Genomic DNA, 21,459 nt, shown 5'->3' on the forward strand with positions numbered 1-21,459 from the left:
TCACCAACTATTTACTGATTTATGTGATGAGCCTGTGTTTGATTCAAGTACTGTAATTGTACCAGGACTTCTAACATTGTGTTTTTTCTCCTTAGGATATTCGGAATGTACCTTTGATGGTGAGTGGTGGTCTCTAAAGTCTGTTAATGATGCATTAGAAATGTATAGGCCTTCTTTGTTCAGGTCTGTGTAACAAACAGACATCCATGTGATCAGACAGACAATTTAAAGGCCTACTGTAATTCCAATACAATGTTTGCTATTATAAATACAGTACTAGACATACAGTATATGTTTTCAATGAGTCATTCTGAGTCAGTTTTCAATGAGTCAGTCTCTTTATCTATCCAGGGCCCACCTGGACTACCTGGCCCTCCAGGGGTCCCTGGAACACCAGGAACAAAGGGTGAAGTTGGCCTTCCAGGCCCTTCAGGTCTTGACGGAGAGAAGGTTAGAGCGCCCCCTATTGTGTATTGTCCAGTATACATGTCCATTGTACAGCTGTTATGAATGATAAAACACAACATCAACAACAACATGGTGATGGCAATTATGATTAAAGTAAAGACAACAGCTGCAATTATGTCTATTTTGTGTGCCAGGGTCCTCGGGGGAAGCCTGGAGAGCCAGGTCCTGTTGGCCCAGCAGGCCCTGAAGGTCCCAGAGGGGAGGGAGGCCTGATGGGTTTCTCAGGACCCAAAGGAGACAAGGGGGACATGGGTCCCTCTGGATCACCTGTGAGTGACTGGGGAACCACAGACCCACACCACACCACTACACACACTCCCACACCAAAGCCGGAGCACTATCATTAACTAGAGGGAAGGGAGGCCCCTAGCTCTTTGTACCACCCTCGTATTATCTAATTAGAGACCTTCTATAGGCTATAGTAATATATCTACTCCAGTTCAGACGGTGGAGTGGGCTATATTCATCAGACCATGTAGCCAAAACATACTGCAAGACTATGCCATACTGTGGGAATGGCTTTACCATTGTGTTATGGTTATTTTGAGGCGACCATGCAGTGTTAATCATATATGTACTGTATTTTTATTAACCATGAATTGATTGTTTGAAAAGAGTTGTCTCAGTGCTTTGATTCGAGCAGTCTGGGTGGGTAGACTCTGAGAAAGGATGGTCAACATTGCGTCCCTCATTGTGGGCAGTTTCATGTCCTCACAGCCACGAGTTGGAGATAGCTACCAAGCCCAATATCAAGAATTGGTTGTAATTCATTGTAATATTTTGACGCCTTCAAGATCGATTTTGGCCTCATAACATCTGAGAAATGAGAGAAAAGTTTCTATTAACAAAATTATTTTTAAATGTTTATATTGATTGACACTTTAATATGGAAATTATCACACAAAAAAACAATCCCCGATTTGGACGCATTGCCAATATTTTAATGTCTATCACTATCTCCCCTTTCCTTGTTCTATAGGGTTTAGACGGCCCTACTGGTGAAAAGGGGGTTTCTGGGCCCCCTGGCCCCATTGGATTACCAGGCACAATGGTACGCAATGGTGCCCCTCAGACTGCATCTGACCGTACAGTATGAAGTGTCTGACCTGGCTTAGGGGAGCAGTGAAATACTGTTGAGAATGCTATTCATCTGTACAGTGCTGCTTGGGTGTACATTAGTGTTTTATTCAATCTAACTATGATGAGAGTTGTCTAAGTTAACCTTGTATCTTGATGCTTCAGGGTCAGAAGGGCGAGTCCGGAAATAAGGGAGGAAGGTCAGACATGGTAAGTGCTCCCCACTGCTGTGTATCTCATTGTTTTTAATGACCCATGCGTGTTTGAGTGGACTTGAGAGGGTCAGATTCAGAGGATTTGTTGTTAGAGTGAACCCACTAATGAAGGAGTGTATCATTGATGACTTTACCTGGTGTTTGTCTGTAGGTCTATGGTCCCCCAGGGCCTCCAGGGCCCCAAGGACCAGTTGGCCCCGCAGTGAGTACACTACAGTCGGCACGTTACAGTCGGCACGCTATCCAGATAATATGTCACATTTACATGAAGTGATTGACATATCCTGACTGGAATTGTGTCTTTACCCCTCAGGGACCCGAAGGACTGGGAGGGCCAAAGGTAAGAGTTGGTTGTGGTAGCCTCTGTTATGTCTTACTGTACCTCCAGAATAATTTGATACTGTAGTTAACAGTAGCTATATGTATTGGTTTTAGTAAGTGAGTTTAATGCCTATGTAGTAAACATCAGTAATAACTTTTCTGTGCCTCTTTTAGGGGGAGCCAGGCATAGGCATACAGGGAGAGAAGGGAGCATCTGGTTCGAAGGGCGATAAAGGGGACAGGGGCCATCTTGGACTTCCTGTAAGTACACCAATCAAGAGCGACACCATTCAATCCCTATGTAGATAGTATCTGTGCTGTTGTTGGTGTTTTCTAATTCCCTTTGACCATTTTGCCATTAGAAATTGTATTTCCACTCCTGGAAACCACAGTAGAGTGGGCATACTGTTTGTTCACTTTTGTTTCTTAGAACCAGGCAGCATGACTGTTCTGTTGTCATATGTCGCTTTGAAACTAGGCCTAACTCACCAAGGATGGTTTCATGGCTCAGCAGTTGCATTAATGTTGTCAAAGTGCATGGATGGATGGTTGCTGCAATCCAATACACATGGGCAATACAATCACTAATATGAAAACTAAAAAATGAAATCTACATTACACATTACCATTGTCATATGTAATATGTTCAGATAACCCAATAATGATAATTATGTGTTAGAAATAGTTAATGATAATTTTCTTTATTTTGCCAACTTTTTTCTGATAATCTCTGAAATGTTGTTAATGTAGTCTCTTATAGTTCTATTTTTAGTTGCATGTCAAGGAATAAGTTTGATATGTATCACTGGGGTCTCTTTTCCTTACTTCTGGTTTACTTCTTGGGTGTCAAAGGTCATTGCTGACAGTCAGTACATGTACTAGTCACATCATCAATGGCACAGTAACTCCTTTTATATGGAAATTATGAGGAATATTATGTATATGTATGCTAATCAATGTTAATACAAGACATGCTATTTGCAAATCATCATAGAGACTCATATCTTCACACTTCTCTACATACGTGATTCAAACTGCTTTCAATATGGGCATCAACCGTAGAAAGAAGTTGAACCATGCATATGTATCTGAAAGACACTGAAAACAATTTTATCAAATGTCAGGACTTAATTATTTGATAGTGATAATCAACTGCACCTATAAAAGGAGTTACTGACAGTTACTGTTTCTCACGTCATCACAACACCATCACCCTTCATCAACAACTGGATGTGGTTTTTTGAGTCACACGAATCACTGCTTCACTCACCCACCCCCCCAACCCTCTCCACACCCCTTCCCCCTCTCCCACCACCTCCCTCCCATCTCTCCATCTCTGCTCTCTAACTGTTTACACACTGTCCAGGGGGCTCATGGTTTAGACGGCAGGCCTGGTCGAGTGGTGAGTGGCGCAACACACACTCCTCCCCTACCCCGCCTCTCCTCCCCTATTCTGCTCCCCCACCACTTGTCTGTCTTGCCTGTCTGCTTGCTTTCCTCCATGCTTGTCCGGTTTTGTTATCTGTCTGGTTGTCTGCAGAGAGAGCAGTTCTGTTTTTAGGCACTCTTCGAGGATTGCTCTGGCATAGGGATGATGTTCACATGACTGTGTCCCATGTCTGTATGGCAATGGAACGGGTCAGGGTACTAAAATGGGCCCTTTGATAGGTCTGCTGTCAATACTTAGAAGCAGTAGAGAGCAAGAAATAGTCCCCTTGTTCATTACATGCCGAATCCTATCTTGAGATTTGCATGTGTAACCCAGACTTCTGCCTAAATCAAGTTGTCAATGGAAGATTTATAAGGACATTTGAGTTACGCAATCAGATCTCAAGATTCAGCCTACTTGCATAAAGTCATGGCAAACTGTTTGAGCGTCAGAGTCCATGCCATTGCAAATCTTCAAAACAGGTGTCTAAACAGTGTCTCTCCTGCAGTGTAAAGCTTTGAACTGGCGTTGTGATGTCATACCAGGAGAGCATGCTGGGATGCTCATGCTGCATGTTGATATGTATACAGGACGGTATGGCAATATGGCTCCATCATGCTATATGCTGTACATGCTGTATTATCTGCCTGAGATGCAAGGTCCTCCTGTCGAATCCTGACGTCCACACAGAGAGAGAGCTGCAGCTGAACTCTTTTGCTCATCATCAATGTTTTTCTCCTTTTTTGTTACTGTTCATTCTTTAGCTCAACAAGCTTGGTGTAACATGCACAGTGGGATAACCTAGAGAAGACCACTACCTAATCAATCAATAGGTTATTATTTGATAATGATTAACCGAGACAGAATTGGATAACTACAATTTTTTGCACTTAAAGACATGCTCCGGTACTTTGGCGACTAAGAAAGTATTGTTTAAACCTCCTGCTTCGGCCTGGATGTGCCAATGTGTAGTTCATACATGCATAATCTATGAGCAGAATTATGGTCTTACCTCAATTAGCCACGAAATCCCTAGTTTGTAAGCATTTGTTTTCTTGAAGCTGTGCCGTGCCATTTTCTCTACATTTCCCCCCTTGTGGGCCAGCCCCCTAGCCATTTTCAGGGACCACTTTTGGCTCGTCAGTGCTACTTTTAGAACTACTGGCTAAAAAGTATACAAAGGTACTGGAGAATCTCTTTAAGTGCTCCAGAAAGCTTATTGAGCTATTGATGATGGAAATGCAATAATCTATTTTCCTTTTGATGTCCTCCCATTGTAATGTCTGTATCCACTGATGGTCTGTCTTGTCCTTACCTTACAGGGTCTGATAGGACCAGTTGGTGTGGCAGGGCCAGCAGGACCAAAGGGAGATAGAGTGAGTTACTCACATTACTGATCATCACACACACACCCACACATAAAAGTAGCACACACCACATAAGAGCTTTCAGTCAAAACAGCTTATTTATCTATTTGAGATTAATGGTTTATTTGTTCTTTTTCAGGGTTTCAAGGGAGATTCAGGTGTCCCAGGACCAATTGGGCCTCAAGGCATCCCTGTAAGTAGTTTGTACAATTACCTAAGTATCAAGAACATAAATACAGTATTGCATTTCCAGCATTTCATTTATCAAGTGAACAATATCTTGAATATCTGAAAGACAATCAATGGCTACATGTTGAATGAGCAATTTGGGGAACATTGTATAATTATTACTTTAATGTGACAGAGAAAACATGAATCTTCTCTTAATCAAGTCTGAAGGAATGAATGGATCAAATTGATTGACAGCACAAAGCTATTACTCACGGTAACATCTCTAATTGCTTGCACAGGAAATCATAATGTGTTTAATTTCCTCTTCTCAGGGTTTAGTAGGACCACAAGGATTCAAAGGGAACCGGGTAAGACAACAGTTTATAATGATGTGTCTTCTGGAGCAAAAATGTTATTGTTCAAACCACAGGATGATAACATCTTCTGTGCTAATTATGTACATTTAGTACTTCTGATAAACTATGGGATTTAAAATGGCTGCTGATCCTCCATGCTCCTACTCAACACTAGATATTATTCTCCCACGTATTCTTCATTGAAAAGCACTAGTCATTTTTCATTCGTCTTTTTGGTTATTCAAGATCCATAATAGTTGTTCAATTGCAAGCCCATTGGGATGTCATGTTTTGGTAAGCTTAAAAGCATGGTGGGCCTGTATTAGGTGATATGAGCAGGAACATGGTGGGCCTGTATTAGGTGATATGAGCAGGAATATTAATAGCGTCTTCTTCTGAATATCCCATTACTCCAGAGGAAAAAAGAGATGTGCTCTTTGATAGCATGTGTGAATGTATGTGATTCATATAGTGAAAGTGACCTTCAATGGTCTTTTAAATGATGTTTGAAGAAATTATGTTCATATGTCCTTTGCCTTTGAGGCGAATGTATTTATTTTGCAGTGGCCTTTTTACCTCAGAGTTCAATGATTCTTGTTCAAATATGCAAATATGACTGAGATCAGAGTCAGAGATCAAAAGAGATTGAAGATGTTCAACCTTAATAATTAGATGACTGGAACACATCAAAGACCTTACAAAATGACATGCTATTTACTCTGAAGACCAGTCAAAACGTTGTCTTACATGGCGTCCTCTTTTAAATTGTCCTTGGTTTACCTTGTACCGTCGTATCTGAATATTTTGTTCTTACTTAAAGTAATAACAGAATGCTACACTCTCATTTTGTAAAATAGCCACTGTAAAATAAAATAGGAATCTGCACTTTAATTACACCAATGTATTAAATCATATTTTACCCATGTCCCCCCCCCTTCCCCTTAGAGAATGTTTGTTTCCTTCCTATTAACATCTGATTTAATATTCTGACTCCCTCCTTAAAAGTCACGACATGTCATTGACCCTCTCAGCACTTCCAACTGGGCTCATGTCAGCAAGAAATATATGACATTGACAGTTATGGCTACTTCCTATCTGTGGAACAAATGTATTCACTGCATTGGGGTGTAAAGAAGGGGAAAAGAGATAGATATTATGAGGTATTTTGCTAGACCGGTTGGAGGTGCTGTGGCCGGCTGTGGGATCGTGGTGCTGTTTTTACTCTTGTCCTGTCTTCCTTTGTTTCCGCAGGTCTTCCTATCCCCTTTTCCTCCCCTCCACCCTGCTCTGTTTCCCGTGGCTCTTTTTGCCGGGTCGTGTTGCCCTCTCTCTCCCTCTCACACACCCTGGCAACCTGCTCCTCCTGCATTCTAATGTCGTAGTCCCGGGTTAATCTTCCTCCTTCTCCTCTTCCTCATCTTCCTCATCCTCCTCCTTCTCTTACCACTTACTTTCCCTGCAAGCCTGTAATCTCCTCTCCCTTGGTTGACAAGTAATGTTCCCACAATGTTGCCACAATGTTGGCCAGTGTTGATGGTTTTCAGGCAACATTGAGGCGAAGTTGTGAGAGCGCTACATGTTTGCCAGGGTTTATTATTCCTCCAATTCCAATTCCTTCTTGGTAAACTCGTCCAACTCCTAATCCAACCCATTCAAATGCCTTGATCTTGGTGAGCGGATGTTTGAATGACAATGTGGTCAGGTTTTTATCCATTTTGATCACTATATAGAATAGTTTGCAAGGTTTGCTTTGGTTGGAAATATTTGATCTGCTCCCAGTAGAGAACTAGGTTAATGAATTTAGAATTTATTGTAAATCATACATTGTCATGGAGGCACGATGCACCTGGAAATAGAACTGTAACTTCAGCAGTAAAGGAATGGCGTTTCTTGAAAGAACGATATTAGCTTTTGAAAACTGTAAGTGGCTTGTTTACTTGTAGCCAGCTAGTAGCCAGTCCAGCCACCTTCAGTGTACTCAAACAACAGTGTCTTTCCGTTTCATCATTTGGTTTTCATTTTCGGAGAATGGAAACTGTATTTTTTGGATTGGGATGATAAGGGAAAACAGTAGAACTATACTATTTCTGGTATTTCTATGCCATATTTTGCACAATGCCGGCTTGATAGAATGCAATTGTTATTGTGTAACCTATAGTTGGGCAACTGGACATAATCAATGTTGTCTTTACTCAAAGGAGGGCTTGTGGGTATGTTCTTTGCCAGGTCTAGAGTACAGTATGTGCTATGAAACATGATGGTCAGTCACTCGCAGTAGATGACAATGCACCACAGAGAGTTCAGCAAATTTGGTAAAGCCTGCTTTATAAATATATGAAAATTAACATATTGTTATGGTACTATGTGGGTCATCAAGTTTATGTTGTGTTAGGGCTAGTGATACCCTCGTAATAATATATAGTAGTTGATGAACCAATGAAGTGCAACAAGTCTGTGAAGGTTACATTAGGCACTTAAGGAACCCGCTCACCAATAGCATTGGCCTGAATCCCTACTCCCTAACTCCCTCCACTTACTTTCCCACCACCAAATTCTTAAACTTCAGTACTCTTCTTCGTAAGCCCAAAAAAGCCCATCAATCTTTAAATACCTGTAAAATGTCTAAATTAGGTAAGAAGTCAAGCTTCATGATTGTGCTTTTGAAAAACACACATATTTGCTTACTGTGTGGATGAGCCAGACAGGAGGAACTAAAAGCCTGTATCTTGTAATGCACTGTTGTTTGCAGGGAGAGAGGGGCAAGAAAGGCAACAGGGGAACCAAAGGGGATAAGGGGGACCAAGGAGCACCCGGATTAGATGCCCCCTGTCCGTTGGTATGTCCTGCGTTCAATGTGCAGCCAGGAGGCAAAAGGAAGGATCGACCCTCAGAATACCACATAACCTGCACTGACAATCAGGAGTCTCTGGATTCTGATCCTGACTTCCTTTTGCCTCTTAACCGACTCTAATAGACCCTGAAGTGGTTTTGGTCCAAGCGTCCTCTACAGTATTAGTCCAGAGATACAAACTGCAACAGCGATGATCATTTGATATTCATTGAATGACTAGATTATTATTAGTTAAGATGGAGAATGAATAATCACCTCAGGACCAGGGACCATAAACCATCAGAGGGGGTTTTCTTTTCAGGGGTAAGACTAACAGGAACATGGCCCACTCTCTCCATTGAATCCGTTCCTGTCAGTCCCAGGCCGCTTGCATGTTTAAGTGTGTCTGTAGTTACAGGCTTCGGTCTGCTCATGGAGCGGCAGCAGGTCCTCTCATTGGCCAGCAGGGGGTACTGCTGCTAAAGGAGGGGCAATGTGCAGATGTTTACAAAGTTGATTTCACAAACAGGGTTTCAGAGGCTTTAAAGGAGAAAAGGGTGAACCGGGCCTACCTGGCCTGGACGGGTTGGATGCCCCTTGTCCTGTGGTATGCTTCCTCTCTTCCTTCCCTATCCAGCACTTTGGCTTCCATAACCACCCATAACAATTCCTTTCACTCTCTTAATCACTTTACTGTAGGTTTGAGTAAAAGCTTCTATAACAGGGCTGCATGAAAATTACATTGAACTAACACAATAGTATCGTTAGTTATGTAATGGGTTATTACCCAAAAAAGCAATGCCTTTATTAACTGAGTAGGCATGCACACACTTGAAGTTCTTGATCAAGATGGAGCTATTTACTACAAATACTGCTATAACACTTGTTTAGATAAACTGTGCTTTTTGCTAACATTAATAATTGATTTGCAGAGAATGTAATACTTTTTTTCTTGCAAGGGCAGCAGAACACCTACACTAATTAGTGGTGTGCGACATAATCTATTTTCTTGATCATAACCCATGATCCATTCAGTGACTTCTATTTGAAAATGTCAAATACTCTTGATAGTTAATAGCCTTGCTTTTCATTATTTGTGTCCCTGTCTCCTTCACTACCACTCGCATGGCACCCTTTTCCCAACTTATCCCTTACTTTTTTGGGCAACAGAACTGTATTGGGAAAGATTATCTTGGAAAAACCAGGGCTGCCTCATTGATTTTCATTTAACCCTGTTTTGAGTTTGTGTATTGAAAAGGAGAAGGGGAATGGAAGGTTTGATTAATTCATAGAAGTTGCCAGATTAAATAAAATAACAGCCCAGTGGCTGGGCTTAAACCCTATTTCTAAATAAATGTTTGAATGAATTTAGACTATAGAGTCATATTTTCACATATACACATCTACTACTGTACCTGAGCAATGGAGCAAATGGAGCAGCTGCATCGTAAGTTTTTACCAGAAAATGATCATGATCCATTTGTTATTTTCCATGATTAGTAATGATTTGAGCTAATATGTATTAAAATAGATATGTCAAATGTATATATGATATAATAATGAACCGATTGCATTTTGCACTCTGTCCCCTCGTCGCCTCAAGATTAATTGTTTTGATCACTCGAAAGTTTTTCTTCGCTCCCGCGCGCCACTGTTTTAGTTCGCGCGCCACTGTTTTAGTTCAGTGCAGTTAGAAAGCACTATTTGCACGACTGGTGTATAAAATGAAAAGGCACCTCCAAAAGAAAATAGTTTATCTATTTTGTTGTGATGTTGTTACATTTGTATCGTTGTGTCATGTCCGATGGTGTTGGTCCAATGTTGTTGTTACATATCATTTGAGCGGCATGCACCGTATATAATTTCATTTTGCCTGAGCACCGCCCGGGCATGTCTTGGCTGTATCGCAGCCTCTGATTCTGAGTAGCCTCCATCAGCCTACCAAAGGTTACAACCTTTGCAGAAAACTGCATGTCCAGTAGCTTGCGGGCTGTCAATAAGTAGCTTGCATTTGAGAATGATTACATGATTACATCTGGGAAATAATTTCACTCCCCAAGCTGTTTACAGGCATTTAACACCATTCTGCATTTTGCGATATATTTTCTCAACATCAATCGGTTAAATCACATTGTTAAAATGTTTTCATTCAGTTACAAAAGTAACAGTCCTGGGTGGGCCCGATATGCAAGCGCACCGTGGTCGCTTTGCAGTTACAACGTAATCAAGCTGTGTAGGCTATATACAGTGCCTTCGGAAAGTATTCAGACCCCTTGACTTTTTCCACATTTTGTTATGTTACAGCCTTATTCTAAAATGGATAAAAAATGGGAGAAAAAAACTCATTAATCTACACACAATACCCCATAATGACAAAGCGAAAACAGGTTCTTAGAAATGTTTGCAAATCTATTAAAAATTAAAAACGGAAATACCTTATTTACATAAGTATCCAGACCCTTTGCTATGAGACTCGAAATTGAGCCCAGGTGCATCCTGTTTCCATTGATCATCCTTGAGATGTTTCTACAACTTGATTGGAGTCCACCTGTGGTAAATTCAATTTATTGGACATGATTTGGAAAGGCACACACCTGTCTATATAAGGTCCCACAATTGACAGTGCATGTCAGAACAAAAACCAAGCCATGAGGTCGAAGGAATTGCCCGTAGAGCTCGGAGGCAGGACTGTGTCGAGGCACAGATCTGAGGAAGGGTACCAAAACATTTCTGCAGCATTGAAGGTCCCCACGAACACAGTGCCCTCCATCATTCTTAAATGGAAGAAGTTTGGAACCACCAAGACTCTTCCTAGAGCTGGCCGCCCGGGCCAAACTGAGCAATTGGGGGAGAAGTGCCTTGGTCAGGGAGGTGACCAAGAACCCAATGGTCACTCTGACAGAGCTCCAGAGTTCCTCTGTGGAGATAGGAGAACCTTCCAGAAGGACAACCATCTCTGCAGCACTCCACCAATCAGGCCTTTATGGTAGAGTGGCCAGATGGAAGCAACTCCTCAGTAAAAGGCACATGACAGCCCGCTTGGAGTTTGCCAAAAGGCACCTAAAGACTCTCAGACCATGAGAAACAAGATTCTCTGGTCTGATGAAACCAAGATTGAACTCTTTGGCCTGAATGCCAAGCGTCATGTCTGGAGGAAACCTGGCACCATCAGTGAAACATGGTGGTGGCAGCATCATGCTGTGGGGATGTTTTTCCGCGGCAGGGACTGGGAGACTAGTCAGGATCGAGGCAAAGATGAACGGAGCAAAGTACAGAGAGATCCTTGATGAAAACCTGCTCCAGTGCTCTCAGGACCTCAGACTGGGGCGAAGTTTCACCTTCCAACAGGACAACGACCCTAAGCACACAGCCAAGACAACGCAGGAGTGGCTTTGAGACAAGTCTCTGAATGTCCTTGAGTGGCCCAGCCAGAGCCCGGACTTGAACCCGATCTAACATATCTAGAGAGACCTGAAAATAGCTGTGTAGCAACGCTTCCCATCCAACCTGACAGAGCTTGAGAGGATCTGCAGAGAAGAATGGGAGAAACTCCCCAAATAGAGGTGTGCCAAGCTTGTAGCGTCATACCCAAGAAGACTCGAGGCTGTAATCGCTGCCAAAGGTGCTTCAACAAAGTACTGAGTAAAGGGTCTGAATTGTTATGTAAATGTAATATTTCAGATTTTTGTTTTGTTTTTGCAAAAAATCTAAAAACCAGTTTTTGCTTTGTCATTATGGGGTATTGTGTGTAGATTTATGAAGGGGAAAAAAACAATTTAATCAATTTTAGAATAAGGCTGTAAGCTAACAAAATGTGTAAAAGGTCAAGGGGTCTGAATACTTTCCGAAGGCACTATGTGCCCATGTAGCTCAATTGGTAGAGCATGGCGCTTGCAACGCCAGGGTTGTGGGTTCGATTCCCACGGGGGGCCAGTATGAAAATGTATGCACTCACTAACTGTAAGTCGCTCTGGATAAGAGCGTCTGCTAAGTGACTAAAATGTAAAGGTGTATGCCATATGAAAAAGCACAGAATAATGTGTATCTCGATAAAACAAACAGTGCTTCAAAAAAGGGGCCAAAATAATCCCATGTTGGAGGAAAAGCGGAATGGTCCATTAATATGCTTGCTGAGAATACACTTTTGTTATTCCTCATACTGTTCATGATTATTCTGTTTCTTCGCTATTTGAGTCAAATAGGTAGCCTGCTCACTGTGGTTGTTGTTCAAAATGACAATTTTCAAATAATTGCAAAATAATTGATAATACCCTAGTCCTGTTACTGCAGGCTACATATTTGTTCAAATGTAAAAAAATAAAAATAAAATCCTTTATCATTTAATAAGGAAAGATTCTCAAGGTAGGCTACAGTATAATGATTTTTGTGGTTTTAAGAAACAAAACACAATTATATTATGTATGCAGTGCTGTTCTTTGTTTCTATTTATCAAATTAGGCCTACACAATAAGAAAATATACAGGCTGTATATGAGTAGCTCGCAACTTTTCTTTTTTGTATGAAGTAGCCTTTATGAAAGAGATGGTTGGAAACCCCTGCTCTAGCCCAAACTGTTCAAATATGACCCATATTACATTTTATAATATTTCTGTTGCAGATTCTGGGCCACAATTTATGGATATATATAGATGCCAAAAAAAATGCTAATTTCATCATGAAAATGATAAATTAATAATACGTTGGCTATATTATTTTTATGTGAACATTAAATAAATCCAGTTGGAATTTTCATGTTGACAGTTCTTGTTCAATGCCCTTCCAGATAACACTGCCATATTGAGAGAAAAAAGAGTTTAAAGATAAACCAAAGTTCATATTTGTAATTGTACTACATTATTGTGATCGCATTATTTGTGATAAAAAGAAGATGAATACTCAATGTGCAATTAAACAGTGCTTTTTATTAGTCTACCAAGTGCAAAGTTGAAATTCAAATCCTTATTGGGTAAAACAATATTATTCCTGCAAATTTGTATTTCATTTCCTCATTGTCATGTGTTATCCTGGCCACATTCTTAACAGTGTGGCCTGTCAGTTGATCACTGTAAGTGGGATTGTCAGGGGAGGAGCAGGATATTTGTGAGAGTCACAGAGTTAGTTGGGTTTCAGATCTGTCAATCAATCACAATGGGTAGGATTTTCAGGGAAGGGGGTGGGATGTTTTTGAGTCACAGGGTTGGTCAAGTTTCAGAGCTGTCAATTAATTATATGGGGTGGGATTTTCAGGGAAAGAAGTAGATTAGTATTAAATTACTAATTAAAACACTTTTTCAATATAATCTATTGTGACAAAACCTAAGAAAAATAGTTGTGTTCTGTTCATAAATATGAATTCCCCTTGTTAAGAAACAGCGTAGAATTGCAGGAAAATGGTTTTAATATTATAAATGCTCAAACATTTTTGCACCCCCACTTTCAGACAAAGTCAGGTGCCCATGTGTACCACTAGTTGTTTGGCTGGTTGTTGCTGCTTTTTAACATAATATGCATAGTACATTGCATAAATATTATACACATATACACACAATAGTATTATCCTGACCATTTTTATTCAACAGTAAATTGCATTGTGTTATACTGTACAGTAAGTCACATTCTACAGTCTTAGCAGTGTGGGTAAAACTTTACATTAAGTTAAATCTGTGTTAGAACAACTTAATGTAAAGTGTTACCTCAGAGCGTATCTGTATTACTCAATCCCTCTCTTTCCTTAGGGGGATGACGGCCTACCAGTATCAGGGTGTTGGAATAAAGTAAGTGAAAGAGCGTTGATTTCCTGCTGTGAACATACATTATCTGCATCTTGAGGTGATAAAGTGCTTGGCAGTACTGCTTTTTAAATGATCTCCATGCTAGTATAATCAACAACAGTCTGTCATTGCTTAATTTATACTGTAGAAAAGTGCATAATTTTATTCATGTTCATTGGGTCCTCAATGAACATTGCATGAACTAATGTGTGGTTTGTTGCCTCTTGTTTTCTCCTTGCAGTGACGATAACTTCGGAGTGGCATGTGTGATTGTACATAGAATATTTATTTTTGTACTTTGTATGTGCTTTCTTATACTGATGGAAAAAAAGAAAATCATAAAAATATGCCAGGAGTTTTGTACAGATTGTTTATTTTTATTACTTGTAATAATGTTTATGTATTGGATTTTATAGCTATGCATTATGTCAACATGTTTGAATAAGGAAGAATTACAATGTGGCTACATATGCATGATATTTGTGCATAATGTGAATGGATATTGCCTATTAACTTATTGTATCATGTGGTTTTGTTTTGTTGTGACCATGCTGCACTGAATTGTGGGGCTGGAAAGATTAAGTGTTGGCTTCTTGAAATATCTTAGTTGAACCCTCTTTGTAGAGATCAAAATTATGAAAATGAACAGCATTGCAAATAATTCCTGTCTAAACATGTACACAACTCAAGTCATGGTGACAGACAGCACTGTATTTAGTCTGCACTGTACAGTACAGCCATTTTAATCACTAGCGCACAGATACCCATGGATCCATCCTATTCTAACCATTTAGGGTTCTGATATCATAAACCCATAAAGTGTTCTGAATATCCAGCATGCCACACAAGCAAATTGTGTTGCTGTCTCTGAAAGGGGATCTCATGAAGGTGGTTTCAACTAAGATTGCCTGACCATTTCAAGCTTTAATTGTTCCCACCAAGGCAAAACAGCCATTTTTAAATAGAGAACAAATACTTAGCATTTGTTGCTTTTTCACTGGCTGAGTAGTTATACAGCCAGAGTGACCAACCATTCTAAGCTACAGCTTCACATATAACCTGACCTCAATTTGTCCAAGTTATCTGTAAATATATATTTTTAACCAAATCTAAGGGGCCACCTCCTGCTTTTTGACTATCAGGCTCTCTTTAACCGTAGTAGTTTGCCTTTTTGTTAGAACGTTATCAAATTGATACAAACCCATGTTACAAGCTTTCTCTTGGATGACTGAAATATTGCTGCTCACCCTTAAGGCATGCTGCTGCAACAGCCACATAGCCTCTACGACCAGTGAACCTCATCCATTTATTTATATGAAGAAAGCCATTAATGGACAATTAAGATATTTTTTGTTAAGAAATACCAGACTTTTTAATTGTAGCTGTTTTATAGGAGGTAGTAGCCTACGTCGCCCTCGCTAACTGTGTTTATGAATCAGTATTGAAGAAATGGATGAAGGGGACTGGAGTAGAGTTGCTCCATTACTGCTGCTCATTGTAAAAAAGCTCTGTGTTCTGCTCTGCCTGGAAATGTATAGCTAGATTAAGAGATTGTTAGATTACCACCTTCAATAAAGTCTTCATCAGGTTCTTATACTTCAGACTAACGTGTGCCTTGTTCCTCTGCCTTGCTCTCCCAGTGTTAGAGTTCAACCCAAAGTTCATGGGAAATCATTGAGAATCTGTGTTCAAATGGACATTTATGTTTGTTGAACTAAGATTTTCAAAATGACAATCAGAAATAAACATACCATTTGTATAGTACATACAGTTGTGTGCTTTAAAAATAACACACAGTCAGGTCCATAATTATTGGCACCCTTGATAAAGATTAGAAAAAAAGACTGTATAAAATATATAATACAAATACTTAGCTATATTGTGTGCTCAAAAAATTGGGAAATTATATTATTTTATACTAATACAATTGCTCAGAGAAAGAGATCATAAAAGTAAAAAAAATGTAAACATCTAAAACAGATAGGGGTCAAAATTATTGGCACCCTCTTTTCAATACTCCAGCACACTCCCCTTGCACGGATCACATTACTGAGCCTTTTTCAAAAATGTTTTATGTGATTAGAACACATTGGGAGGGATCTGAGACCATTCCTCCATACAGAATCTTTCCAGATCCTTGGTATCCTTTGTCTGCTCTTATGGACTGCACTCTTAAATAATATATTGTTTCATTTTGCAGTCACTTTTATTGTAAATAAGAATATAATATGTTTCTGAACACTTCTACATTACTGTTGATGCATGCTACCATTATTACGGGTAATCATGAATGAATCGTGAACAATGATGAGTGAGAAAGTTACAGAGGCATAAATATCATACCCCTCCAAAAATGATAACCTCCCCTGTTATTGTAATGATGAGAGGTTAGCATGTCTTAGGGGCATGATCTTTGTGCATCTGTGTCTCTATTTACAATAAAAATGTCCCCAAAATGACACAATACATTATTTACCATTCATTTCTATTGTGCAAAACTTAATCCAAAACATAACCAAAACAAACTGCAAATGCAAAAGTTTGTGTAGTCATTGCGTGCTAGGAATATGGGACCAAATACTTAATTTTTGACTAAATGTTATACGCTATAAGTGAATTTGTCTAAATACTTATGACACATTCAAATGGGGGGACTAGATACATAAAGTGCATTCATTTCTAAACGGTAAAACATATGTATGAAAATACCCTCAAATAAAAGGTGACATTCTGTACTGTCACTACATAAAACATTTGATCGCAAATCCAAAATGCTGGAATATAGAGCCAAATTAAAAGTATTAGCTTCACTGTCCCAATAGGGGAGCGAGTGTACCATGCAGAGTTGGGGATCTGGGGATGCCTTTGATATGCTAATGTTCCATTTAACATTAATTGTGTGAAGTGTGCATTTAAGTCTGTTATTTTTGTTGCTCTGCTATGGTTTGTAGTGACCTGAATGTGTGTGTGTGTGCCAAAATGCATGGATTGTGCTGTTTGAGGTGAGGTCTTTGAACTGACATATACAGTACACTACACATGAATGGGGGGGGGAAAGGCATATAGATTGGTAGTATTGAAATAGTTATCCCTTGACATTAACTTATTTTTCCTTGAAAGGGTCAAAATCCTTTCCAACTGGCCAAGTAGTAGAGGTTCAAGAGATCTGCTCAGCGACGTTTCGCTCCAAGCTACAGAATGGAAACATGAAGACATTTGGCGATATCTTTGAGTTTTGACCTGACCTGTGGTTGCCATTTTACTCAAAGATTTTCCAGCCGGCTGAAGACAGAGCCAGTCATGTTGGGGGGCTCCAGTGGCAGCAATGAGCAGACTGACTTCAATAAGACTCAGAAACAAAAGGATTTCAGTTTCCTTTGCAGTTTTTTGTTGAAGGCTTATCAGGGTGGAAAAGCCATCAAAGCCACAGATGCATTTCTTTGAGATTAATATGCTTGATTTTCATCTATCTTTATTCACTATGTGAAAGCAAGACATGAACCTTTTATAGTGTACCATTTCCTGTGTTTTATTTGACACCAACAACTGTGATTCAAGAATTCAGAGCAGCTCACAGAACAGACAGATGTAATCTCTCCCTGTTCATGTGTTTCCAAGACAAACCAAAAAAACAAAGGGAAACGCTTTTGATGATTCCTGATATCAAACTCACTGCCTTCTCTAATATCCTGGGTGCTGCAGACACATAACATACTGTTTATGTAGTTATGTTGCCTGACCTGTGCCCAAGGAAGAACTTTAGTACCAGCATTATACTGTTGGTATACATTTATACATGTCTAATAGACATAGTATATTACATGTATTCACATTCTTGTACTGAGATGTAATACTCACCATATATCAATGCTGAAAGAGTAATAAGTATTGTACAGTAGGAGAGGGTTCACACACTTTATACAGTGTTCACTCCATGTTGTTATATATATATATATTACATTGATGTGACATGGGAGCCTCTCAAAAAAACAGGCATCAGAACAGATCAAGCATATGAATTACTCATCAAAATATCGATTTTTACCCCAAAATCTATGCAACATATATGCTCTACCATTTTAGACTGTCTTAGATAATACATGTCTGCAGTCATACTGACAACTTTTAATGAGTATTCTAGAATAACTTGATTCATATTAGTTTGTAAGAGCCAGATGATTCCCGAGAAATGCCATACTAAATGCAAGGCATCATGCATCATTTTGAGCAGCTAATTTCAACTAGAATAATTTTAACACGTTTATCCTATCTGTATGAATCAGTGGGCTTTAGGGTAACTGTTTGTCGCCCTTAAATATTGATACGAACCATAAGAAAGCTTATTTCTATTTTAGGCAAATCTTTATGTAAAATTCTAACATTGAACAGCTCCTCTAAACAATTTTAGTGTAATGGAAAATTATGCTTGAATACTGATGAAAGAAAGCTCCCCTGATTTCTTTTGGTGAGGTATCATGGTTGGAGGCACAAGACCAGTTTTGGAGTTATTGGACAGCTGATAACAGACGCTGAGATTATTTTGAATCTAATTAATTGCTTATTTATGTCACCTATGATATTTTGACATCTTGATCCACATTTTTATTGGAGCTGATCTACAATTTCATTGCATTCTTGTGTGAAAACAACATCTGAAGTCTGAACTGCCAATATGTCCATCTTGTCAACGACTATGATATCTTGTGCCTTTTACTATGTTTAACACAAACTTTCCTGTTTTATTAAAAATCTAATGCACAGAAGCATTCCTTATGTCATGTTGACAACTGTCTAACCCTTCTCACAACTCAATCCAAATGCACATAAGATCATTATTTGAATATTCAAAGAGGTGAATACCAAACAATGCTTTGCTAGAGTCTATAATCATATCCAAATTGTGTATTGCCAACCAGGGGCAGTTATTGTGGTTGTTCTTTAGATTTAATAAAAGCCACATAAAGTCTGATAACTATTTTTCTCTGCCCTTGTTGTTCACACTTTACATGAAGTTGATTCTGAATGTATTTAAATTAACATGTAATTACACATGAACGGCTCCTATAAAACCTATGTGGAACATGGTCCTTATAAGAGTGGATCAAGTCAAGTGTTGTTACTGTATTAAAGTAACTACTGTAAATGTAACTTAATGTAAAGTGTTGTCCAATTGTTTTGTTTAACAATTGATGAATGTTTCCATTTATTTTGAATGCTCTAAACAAGAAGTCATCTTCCCAAAGATTACAATTATTATGTTTACATGTTTATTTAGTGGAGCACTTTTGTGCAATGATACATAATACATGTGTAATTGGGCCAGTTGATGCTTTTCATTTGATTAATAGATTATTTAGTTCACCTTTAATACTTTAAACAAGAGAGTCCATCGTCCCCAATACAGCCCACAGTCCTTTATTAACCAGAATAATCCTATGAAAACGTAATATAAATATACTAAGAATCATTCATTATTTGGTAGGAATTCATTCAAAACAGCAGTCACCTTAGTGCATTTACTGTAGGGTCATCTTTGAAAGTTTGTGTGCATTTCATTTCTGCTTTTTCTCACTTATATTTTGCACAATGATGGCAGTACTCTTTAGTTTTACCAGATATTTTCTGGACATTATTATTACATGTATTATTTGTATTATACTGTATTTCTTTGGTATACATTTCCCAATTGACACACTTTACTGTGTCTTGATCTTATATTGTGTTGATATATTAAGTGTACTCTTCATGTAATATGCATACTTCAAATATAACTATTTAACACATTATATATAATAACAAGTAATTCATGAAAAACACCTATTAACTGATGATAGGTCATGCATAATTATTTCAGGACCTGAGCACAAAATTGGTCCTTAGTAAATATTTTTGTTGTCTACTGCAAAACACTTCACAAAAAAATAAAATAATTAAGTCCTCAATGCTTTATACATTTTTAGTGAAAGCCAATTTGCAATTAATTCACTCACTTTTTATATGAAGAGTACACAGATTTATTTTAGGATTGGTGTTGTATCCACTGTAAAGTTATTTGGTTCATCACTGGTTGACTTTACCGATATGTTTATGCCAGTCTATGCTCAATGCATTCTGTTTTGTATAAAGTGGATGTAACTCTTCTTGATGCCATCACCATTCTGTGCATTTAAGGAGTTTAGGAGAGAGATGCAGGTTTAGAAACCGTTTTAGAAGACCATTGTATAGTACTGTATAATAGTTAATCTGCTGTTGACTTACATTTTGTTTTCTCTTAACTATCTATACTGTATGTATGCTAGGTAGAAATGAAGATGTATAATATTATAAAACCAGTTTGTGTGATAATCTATTAGTTTCAGTAGCTAACTGAGAACTGATATGAGGGCATTTATTTCAATGCATTTGATGTAAAAACCATCTGCATGCTGATATTATTGTTTATAATTACTATTTTACCATTTGACAGCAACAGCTAAATAACTATACACCATATATGGGCATATATTTGATATGCCAATTCTGCACAATATGAGGAATTCTGTCAGTTAAGTGACCTTTTATAATTTCCTCTGCTGTTACAGACTCTTGAAAATGAATGCAATTTGAACATTAAATTGAGGTGTAAAAATGTTGTTTCTTGAGATTCAATGTGAGTCATCCGTAAACCTTTGAATTAAATCAATCTAATCCAGAGTTAAGTATGTTTTAATAACTTCATTGAGTGTGCTGTCAAAGGTGCTTTAACAGTTGTTGTTTTTTCAGAAAATGTTTTTACTTTTTATAAATCTTAAATGGCAGCGTTCGTCACTGATTGCCAATTATTATTTCACTGTTCAATACATGTCAAATTTGGAGAACATTGTCAATAATTCAAAAAATAAAGAAGTGAGTGATCATTTTTAACTTGTTGTTGCTGGAGGCATCCTCAACTAAACCTTGTGGAAATAACCTGCAGTAGCCTATGGACTACTTTATATGGCATAGAGCATCTATTCTGATCAAACTGAGTCAGTAATGCTAATCAACTGAGCTTTGAGAGAGGTAATCAAGACATACGCCTGGCCATCATGTAAACGTATAATATCAATGCAAGCTGCGAAAATTGTCAGTATTCAACTCAGTTTCTACATTGATAAACACCATGCGACCACCAGAGGTAGCCACCAGGGGTAGCCACCAGGGGTAGCCACCAGGTAGCCACGAGGTAGCCACCAGAGGTAGCCACCAGAGGTAGCCACCAGAGGTAGCCTTGATTATTCTTGCCGTCATTGGCCTGAGTAGGAGGACCATTATTACCACATAAGTACTCAACATAACGACAACAAGCTTTTAAGGAGGATGCCACAGATCCATTCAAGGGAGATGACTGTCTTTGTTTTCGCAGGTGTTTGAACATCTGGAGAGGCTCGTTCATAACATTTATGAAATACTGCATTACATTTTGAGAAACCAGG

The 21,459-nt window shown here is 38.8% G+C and overlaps 1 protein-coding gene across 19 annotated transcripts in view; it reads left to right on the plus strand.

Moving 5' to 3' along the window:
• The window catches only part of LOC121569945 (collagen alpha-1(XIII) chain-like), a 134,382-nt gene extending 113,479 nt beyond the window's left edge, over positions 1-20,903 (plus strand). For 14 of the 19 annotated variants that reach the window (XM_041881305.2, XM_045221507.1, XM_041881314.2 and 11 more), the window contains 15 exons: positions 96-119; positions 352-450; positions 603-737; positions 1,448-1,519; positions 1,711-1,755; positions 1,912-1,962; positions 2,074-2,100; positions 2,256-2,342; positions 3,448-3,483; positions 4,833-4,886; positions 5,017-5,070; positions 5,381-5,416; positions 8,154-8,240; positions 13,970-14,008; positions 17,126-20,903. In XM_041881305.2, coding sequence (XP_041737239.1) covers positions 96-119; positions 352-450; positions 603-737; positions 1,448-1,519; positions 1,711-1,755; positions 1,912-1,962; positions 2,074-2,100; positions 2,256-2,342; positions 3,448-3,483; positions 4,833-4,886; positions 5,017-5,070; positions 5,381-5,416; positions 8,154-8,240; positions 13,970-14,008; positions 17,126-17,155 — 876 coding nt within the window. In that variant the 3' untranslated portion in view covers positions 17,156-20,903. Of the gene's footprint in view, positions 1-95; positions 120-351; positions 451-602; positions 738-1,447; positions 1,520-1,710; positions 1,756-1,911; positions 1,963-2,073; positions 2,101-2,255; positions 2,343-3,447; positions 3,484-4,832; positions 4,887-5,016; positions 5,071-5,380; positions 5,417-8,153; positions 8,241-8,763; positions 8,842-13,969; positions 14,009-14,246; positions 15,602-17,125 lie in introns of those variants that run through there. The other 5 variants (XM_041881321.1, XM_041881383.2, XM_041881337.2 and 2 more) reach the window with 5 other exon arrangements.
• Positions 20,904-21,459: the final 556 nt, after the last annotated feature.

The sequence above is a fragment of the Coregonus clupeaformis genome, chromosome 1 (assembly GCF_020615455.1).
Source record: "Coregonus clupeaformis isolate EN_2021a chromosome 1, ASM2061545v1, whole genome shotgun sequence".
Classification (NCBI taxonomy): domain Eukaryota; kingdom Metazoa; phylum Chordata; class Actinopteri; order Salmoniformes; family Salmonidae; genus Coregonus; species Coregonus clupeaformis.